General features: G+C 56.0%; 1 protein-coding gene across 1 annotated transcript; it reads left to right on the forward strand.

The window, feature by feature from the left end:
* The first annotated feature begins 471 nt into the window (after nucleotides 1-471).
* LOC148224867 (uncharacterized) lies at nucleotides 472-2,194 on the forward strand. Its single transcript, XM_088159870.1, has 2 exons — nucleotides 472-694; nucleotides 1,043-2,194. The coding sequence occupies exons 1-2, from the start codon at nucleotides 673-675 to the stop codon at nucleotides 1,582-1,584; spliced, it is 564 nt and encodes a 187-aa protein (XP_088015996.1). The 5' UTR covers nucleotides 472-672; the 3' UTR covers nucleotides 1,585-2,194.
* The last annotated feature ends 6,375 nt before the right edge of the window (nucleotides 2,195-8,569 follow it).

Consider the following 8,569-nt stretch of genomic DNA (forward strand, 5'->3'; position numbering starts at 1 on the left):
AAAACTTCGCGCGGGGCCCGACGGGGCGCACCCCGCGCCTCCCCCGCCGCCCCCCGCCGGCAGCACCGGGCAGCAGCTCCCTCCGTTCCCCAGGCACTGGACGGGGCGCCCTGCTCAGGTGCTCCGCCGTGTTTACGTTTGCCGTGGGGTTTCTCTCTTCGCCTGGCGGCAGCCCACGCTCGGCTGCTGCCCGGCTCAGTTTCCTTTCCTTTTTTCTTTTTTTAGAGGGCCACGTTCATTCATGGATGGGGCGGGAAAGCACTCCCTCATGCAACAATGTGCGCAGCCCCACACCCACGCGAGGCCGAGGCTGTGTGTACTCATGCCCAAGGCACCGCTAGGGGAAGGCGGCCAAAGTTTCCCTAAAAAGAAGACGGCGGGGGTTGGGATTCCTTTCCTTTAGAAAATAAACGAGTAAGCGGGGAGGGGAGGAGGAGGGGGGAAAGTGGCACATGTTAGAGCGAAGTTTTGGGAGCCTGCGCTCGCTGCCGCTTTGGGGCTTCCTTCTCCCTCAGCGGTTTCCCTGGGCATCCCGTGGGGAGAGCTACCACACGCCCCTCGGCGGTCCAGGCAGCTGCATCCACTTCAGCCCAAATTCAGCAGCGGCGAAATAGAGATGAAACCCCCGCAGTGATACTGGCCCCGAGCATAAATGCTCCTCGACTCTTTAGGATGTCGGAACGGGAGGCGGGAGGTAGGTTGGGAAATGGGGGAGTCTCCGGCTGGTGGGTGTCGGCCCTGAGCTGCTGCCCCAGACGAAAAGGCAGAAAAAGTGGGAGCTCTCCTAAAAGGGGGCAGAGGTAGAGGACGGGCGGGGACAGCGACGGGACTGCCCCTGGGGTGCAGAGTGTTCTGGTCCTCGAAAGCGAAGCTCTTTGTGGAGCCGAAAATGGCCCTTCGGCACAAAGGGTGCTGCCCTTTGAGGGGGTTGACTAGGCAAGGCCGGGATTTCCCTGGGAGCCAAAAGGGAAAAGGAACATTGTCGTGACTTTTCTGTGGGAGGAGAAGTAGGTTTTATTGATATGTCATCTGCTTTCTTCAGGCTGTTGGTCCCCTGGGAATGCCTTGAGCTCCCGCGCTCCTGGAAAGTGCAGGCAAGCTGGCTGCCCTTCCCTGCCTGCGGGGCAGCCAGGGACTCTTCTCCGTCTTTCCCGGAGAGGAAACGGGGCGGGGGACGCCAGTGGACCCACACACACCTCCGGCTCTCCCCGGCCACCTAATCCCCTTGACGAAACTACATCTGTGCGTCTTGGCCGCTTTCCTGTGCCAAGCCACGTTCAAAGGAAGCCCCGTGCTGGTCCGGCATTTCCTGGGCCAGGCTCCAGGCTCCCCCTCCTCCACCCCTCCCGCCGCTACTCGCGGGGGGAAAACTCGCAGGATTTGGCCCACGCCTACCAAAACGGGGGTGAGAGGCTCTCAGGGGAGCTCAAGGGGGAGCGAGACCCGCTAGTTCCCTCCCTTCTCTCCCTTCACTGGAGGCAAGCCAATGCTCTCGGCTTGCGTGGCAGCCGTGGGGGTTTCAGTGATGCTGCAAGGCAAGGAATGGGAATAAATGATCCCCGGGTTATAAAAGCGGCTGCTTGATGGTTTTATTGCACAGTAAAAACTTCACCAAAGTAGCCATACGTCTATACGGATATTTATATACGTATGTTTTCTATATGTCCATCCAAATAGTGCCTTCCCTTCTCCCCACATTCTGTGCGCGTTGCTGGAGATGGAATGGTTTGATGGGAGATGCTGTGGAGGTGAACAAGTATCACAGCCCCGTAGAACCTTCTGCATCCCTCCTTGCCCCTCTCCTGTTAAACACAGGCGATGTGTATCTGTCATCGATTTAATATGTCTTAATTCAAATATATACCCAGATCAATTTCTTTTTATGAGAGGCTATAAAAAAATGAAAATATTTTACAGCTGGCTAATAGGCAGCTGACCTGTGACTGTGGGGAGGGAGGGGTTGATGGAGACTCACGTGGAAATTCGCTCATTTTTAGGACTGGCTGCAAACGCCAGGAAAAGAAGGTGGCTGCCCGCGCAGAGACAATTTTGGACCCTGCCAGCTCCAAAAGAGCCATGAAGAATTTAAAGCCCATTAACTCACCGACACCAGCTCAGGCCCAGGCTGCCGCTGCCCTCTGGGGCTGCAGCAGAGGGGAGGCGTGCTGTGCTACCCCCACAGCCCCCCCACAACCTCGACAGCACCCGTCGAGGGTCGGAACGCGCCCCGTTCCCGCGGCGGAGCCGGCTGCAGAGCTCTCCCGCTGCGCTCCGCTCGCCGGCAAACCTGCCAAGGGACATCGGGGGAGGCTGCAGAGGCGAGGTGAAAGCCTGGAAGCCTTCACATTTATTTCATAAAGCTTCCTCTATAAACTGAGCTCGGGCTCTCGGCTTTAGGAGGTGTTTAACTGTAAAACGCTGTGCTGTGAGCTGCATTATGTAAATGTATGTTAATGACCATGAACATCATTTACAAACAATCGTCTTTAATGCACGTCTTATTGATAGTTAGGGAGCGGGGAGCAATATTTTATAATGTGTAAAACATTCTTCTGGGGAACCATTAGAAAGGGAGCGCGGTTGCCGCTTTCCTCGAGAAGACCTGCAAGACTCCCCAAATATGCTAGAAAAGCCTGCCTTCCTCCCAGCCCTTCGCGGGTGGCTTTCTACGCTCGTGGGTCTGCTTTGGGGCGCAGGGGAGCGTGTGGCACGGTTCCCTCCGAGAACATGCGCGACCAGGGGTGGAATCCGCCCGCAGCAGGAGGGAGCGGCCCGAGTCACAGCCCCGTGGAGACCCACACGGGCAGGACGTACCCACGGTACCCTGCTCACTGTCCTGTCAGGGGGATAGCAGGGAGGAGCCGGGACTTTGGCCGAGAGCTGCCCAGGCTGCCCAGGGGTACGAAAGGGAAATAGAGTAGCGATATGGCAGTAAGACTCCCCACCCCTTCTTTATGGAGGGGCTCGGGAGATGGATAATTTATATTCTTAAAAATTAAACTTATCCCGTGCCAAATGTCGTCGCTCCGTTCATCCAAGCGGGAGCCTGAGGCTGACACAAGGATTCGAGGTCGAGGCTAGGGGCTATCGGGACCGGGACCCACTGCATCTTTGGGACAGGGATTTACGAGCAGAAGTTTCGGAGCTGTCGTGTTCAGTGTGCGCCTCGCCAGGGAAGGAGGGACCATCACCTTTGGGCTTTGCTCAAACAGGGACAAAATAAGGGAAAAAAAATCCATCTATCTATCATCTATCTATCTATCTATCTATCTATCTATCTATCTATCTATCTGTCTGTCTATCTATCCATATATAGAAAGAAAGAAAGAGATAAAGAGAGAGGCGGTCTCAGGAAACCCAGGCCAAATTTTGCTCTGCTCTCTCTCTCTTTCCCACTTCCTCTCTCTGAACGTCACCGTTGGAAGAAGCTGTTGAGATAAATCAAATAGTGACACTTTGACGGCTTTACTTGTATAAGCAATATGGTTACCATATGGCATTGTTATTTATGAATGACAGCATAAATTGTATTACAAAGTCCATCGCACTTTATTGGGACGCTTCTCCCCTGCCTCTAACGTTTATATGGGCATCTCCAGATGGAAAAAGGTGCTGCAGTGCTGCAGCAGACCCCATTTTGGAAGGCGTTGCGCCGGGTCTGTGCTGGCTGCAGATTGAGCGGCGCAGTGGGGCAGGGCGCGCAAAATACGCGGCGCTGCGCGTCCCTCAGCCGCAGCTGGGCAGGGCAGAGGCACTGGCTGCCTCTCGGCCGAGGCTTCCGTCCTGGAAAAACAGTGCTACGCTGCTCCTGGCCCCCGCCGTCTCATGGCATTACCGCCGAGAGCGGGGTTTTATGTATATATATATATATAAGTGCAACTGAAGGAACAATAAATATTAATGGCACAAAAGCGAAGTGCTCCCTCCTTCTGTCTCTGCCCTGCCTTACGTATTTTTCTTTTATTTATTATACATCTTTTTTAATTTTAGATTTTAAAGAAGCGTTTAAAAGTTACAGCTTTAGCTGAGATTTTCATTATTTCCCCTTTTTCTTTTACATTACTCTGCCGGTAGAGCCTGACAAAGAACTTTTGTCTCGAAGTGTGTGTTTTACAGAGGGAGGCTACAGCACAACACATGTGGTCTTCACGGGTCATAGGTCGAACGGCCTAGAAGTGGCTCGGATCGGCACCATCAAAGGTAACCTGCAACTTAATATCCTGTTGATGAGCTTGTTGAATTTATGAGTGTCTGTGATACAGACAACGGTGCAAGTGATGCCGCTCAACCGGCATCTTCTCCCCAGGCTGCGGGCTGGCCACACTCCCCCTCTTCGACCCGCACCACGTCCCCTTACTGCGTTGGATGGCTGAATTTTGGGGGAAAGACACCCTCTTTCCCCTTTCTCTCTCACATGCACACACACTCGTCTGCGGTGGGACATTCCGCCTCTTTTTCCCTACGAGGCCGTCGCCAGCGGCATCCTCCCGTGGGCAGACTCCCCGGCCCCACCGCAGCCTGCGCCCCCACTGCCGCACCCACGGCTGCCAGGGAGGGGGGACAGAGAAAGGGGGCGCGGAGCCTCCCCACAGGGCGGTGACACCTCTCGGAAAAAGGGTTAGGAGAAGACAATATATACAGTCCGGGGGAAGCAAGAAATTGTTCTCCCCTCGTCCCGCCTCCCCCCCTCCACACCCCCCTCCAGCTCCCTTCGCATCACCAGCCGGTAACAACAAGAGAAGAGCAGTTTTAAAGCGAATTTCGGAAAACTTACGATGACGGGAAAGCTTTCCTAGGGAAGCTGACGTTTGCTCTGTAGGTCCGGCACCTCCAGAAACCTGTTGAAAAACTTCTTTCAATAAACCAGTTTAGCACCGGCTTTGGGTGACCGCTGCTTTCCCCCTCGAAAGCTGCCGTGAGCCGCAGACTGTGTTCGTGGCGGTGGCCCGACGAGAGAGTGCGGGGCTGGCTGCCGGTGCCTCTGCCCCCCTCCCTTCCTCCCTTCCTCCCTCGCTCCCTTCCCTTGTTACCCTGTGACATGGGGGAAAGGGGTTTTGCGGTTCAGAGGCAAATAAAGCACTTCTTAGGAGGGACGGCGACGTGACTTTGAACTTGGATCAGCTCCTCTGTTTCCTGCAGAGAGAGTAGGGCTGGAGCCCTGAAAGAATAGCAGAGAGCGGCCAGCCTGCGGGGGCTCCGGCTGGAATTCACTGCATCCCCCCGAAAGCGCCCCGATGCCGGCACCGCTGAGCAGGCAGAGCGAGGGGCGAGGGGAGGGGAGGCAGGAAATGCAGAAAAATAAGGTAAGGAGAAGAAAGAAAAAGGAGACAAAATAATAAAGAAAGAGAAAAAATGAATAACAGAGAAAGGAAAAGAAAGAAAGGGAAAGAAGGGAAGAAAGGGAAGGAAGAAAAAAAGGGAAGGAGGGAAGGAGGGAAGGAAGGAAGGAAGGAAGGAAGGAAGGAAGGAAGGAAGGAAGGAAGGAAGGAAGGAAGGAAGGAAGGAAGGAAGGAAGGAAGGAAGGAAGGAAGGAAGGAAGGAAGGAAGGAAGGAAGGAAGGAAGGAAGGAAGGAAGGAAGGAAGGAAGGAAGGAAGGAAGGAAGGAAGGAAGGAAGGAAGGAAGGAAGGAAGGAAGGAAGGAAGGAAGGAAGGAAGGAAGGAAGGAAGGAAGGAATCCAGAAGGTAGATATTTGTATGAATATTCACCCTTGTTATTATTTTTTTCCAAAACTGTTTTGAACTGCCAATTTTCTTGCCCATAATTGTTCTTTTTTTTCATCTCAGATGTAGTAAATTATTTTAAACCGGGTGGGGAGTGTATTCAAACGTTTTCTGTGTGTATATTTTTTCACTAATCTGGAGGCAGACGATGCAGGAGACCAAGCATTCCTCTTCAGCTTGGGCTCTCGAAATCCCCAGCAACGGTGGAGGACTCCTCTCAGACCTCCGCCTCGAAATCTTTTCAGAGAAGGAAAATAGAATTTGTTCGCGGTCTGTTCCTGGGAGCCTGGGGGGGGTCAGGATAAGGACAGCATATGCTCCCAAGCTACAGCCTGGAAAGGCAAGATCTGGGGAGCAGACACTTCTGCCTGCAAAGGCAGGACCGAATGACAGCGAGCAAAAAGAAAAAAGGCTGTTGGCATCAGAGGTGCAGCTCTTCATTAATATTCGGCTTATCTCCTATTGCCCATTTCAGATTAGAAGGAATCCCACTCCTTCCCAATTTAAACTCGCCCTGTTCAAAGACTGATGTCCAGTACCAGCACATTTTACTTTCGGACAGTCTTGGAAATATTTTAACCATTTAGTGACAATGATGGGAAAGACCTTAGATGGTAGGCAGTGTTACCTTTGCCTGCCTGCCTGCCTTCCTGCCTTCCTACTTTCCATCCATCCATCCATCCATCCATCCATCCATCCATCCATCCATCCATCCATCCATCCATCTCTCCTTGTAAAACTGCTGCTTGGACGCTGTGGGTCCAGGTTTGAGCCTGCCTGTGTCTGATGTGGGATTTAATGCCATGAGGAGTCACAAGAAGGAACGTCGAAGAGAGAATTCCAAAAACACTCCCAAACCACACAAACCCCTATGTTTTGGGTTGCTTCTCTGCCAAACACAGAACTGATGGGTATGGAGACGCAAGGTTTCACGCAGGGTACTTAAGACGGCAAATGTTATGCCAGGCTTTGATTTTTACAAAGCCTTATTTATTGGTGAGCTACTGCCCCCGAGATGATTATTTTTCAGCCACTACAAAACAAACCGAATCAGGGGCCAGACGTGTATTTACTGGAGGGGGAGGGGAAGGGGACTTGTTTGCTCTGTGTGTGTGCGGGTGTGTGTGTGTGTGTGTGTGCCGGCTTTATGCTTTTTTATTCCTGCCATGTAAGAATCCGGTTTCCAAATAACAATGGCAGGGTGGGGTTTTGGGTAGGGAATTTTTTTTTCGGGTTTGTTTTTGTTTCTTTTTCAAGAAAGAGAAAAGACAAGAAAAAGTCCTAAAGCATCAGCTCTCAGATACCATTCACAACACAAGCAGATCGACTTCGCTGCTCCCACATAAGTGGTTTAAAAGCCCAAACAGTCAGGGCGACCGTTCCCTCTTATATTTTAATTTTTATTTGATTTTTTTTTGTCCCAGCCACCCTCGCCCCGTCAACGTGACTTTTATTTGACTCCCCCTTCGCTCCCTTTATCGACCACAGGCTTCATCTGCTTTAGCCGAAATGGGGAAAGGGGCTGCAGGGGTTATATTTTAAGCCCCTCGCTTTGTTTGTTTGCCTCCCGAGGCAGGATCACATGCCAAAGCGTACATCGATATTTTCCGAGATCGGCGCGCCTTTCCCCGCGCCACCCCTTCCCCTCGCCGCGGGGGAGGCGGGCGGACGGGGGAGGGTATGACTCCCCCAAAAAATCAAGAAGCCACCGGCAGCGCGGGGCTGAAGGCGGCCACCGGCGCCGAGCGGGGCCGTGCCGTGCGGGGGCCGGGCGGCCGCGGGGCGATCGGCGGTGGCACGGCGGGGCACGGGGCGGGCGGTGGGGCGGGCAGGGCTCGGGGCGGCCGCTCCGCCATTAGCCGGTGGCCGGGGACGCCCGGATGGACGGGGCGGCTCGGGCCAATGAGCGGGAGCCGGGAGAGCGGCCGGGCGGCGGGTGAAGGCGGCGTTGGGAGAGGAGCCGCCAGTGCGGGCGGGGAGAAGGAGAGAGGCCGGGGGAGGGAGGGAAGAAAAAGAGGGGGAGGGGGGGGAATAAAAAGCCGCCGCCTCAGCAGCGCCCACCGAAATAAACAGAAGACCGAAAGGCAGCGAGGACCCGGGCGGAGCGGAGCTGCAACTCCGCCGCCCCGGCCGCGGCGCTCCGGCACTCCCCGGCCCCTTCCCGCCCCCTGCCTCCCCTCCCCACCCCCACTGCCGCCCTTATTGTTTTTAATCCGCCTCCGGCACCCCCCTCCTCACGCCCCTCCGCCACGGCGGGCGGGGGCAGCGCGGCGCGGGGCACCCCCCGGGTCCCTTCGCTCCGTGGGAACCCGCGGCTGCAAGTTTTTCTCCGTGAGAGACACCGCTAATGCCCGGCGGAGGATAAAACGAGAAGCGGAGGCCCGGGAGCGGCGGGGGGCTCGGGGCGGCGGGGAGGGCCGCGGCCCACGCGGGGAGCGGAGCGGGGCCGGGCGGGCGGGCGGGGGTCGGCGGCGCTGACATCCCGGTGGCGGCGGAGGAAGCGGGGGGGCGGCGGCGGCGTGTGCTCGGGTCTGTGTGTGAGTGTGAGTGTGTGTGTGCGTGCGTGTGTGCCGCAGGGAACGGCGAGGCGAGCCTTGCCCCCCCCCCGTCCCCAGCCCCGTCCCTCCCCTGCTCCCCCTCCCCTCCCCTGCCCGCCCCCGCCTCAGCTCCTTTAATACACTTTGGTTCTCCGCTCGCCTTTGGACTCTGCTCTGCCTGGCTCCGGATACGACTCCGCCGGCGGCGGCAGCAGCGGCATCGGGCCGGTGCGGGAGCGGGCGGCGGCGCGGGGACGCGGCGGCTGCCGGGGGGAAGCGGAGCGGCGGCGGCCCCGCGCCCGGGCGGGCGG

This window comes from Sturnus vulgaris, chromosome 2 (assembly GCF_052056855.1).
Source record: "Sturnus vulgaris isolate bStuVul1 chromosome 2, bStuVul1.hap1, whole genome shotgun sequence".
Classification (NCBI taxonomy): Eukaryota; Metazoa; Chordata; class Aves; order Passeriformes; family Sturnidae; genus Sturnus; species Sturnus vulgaris.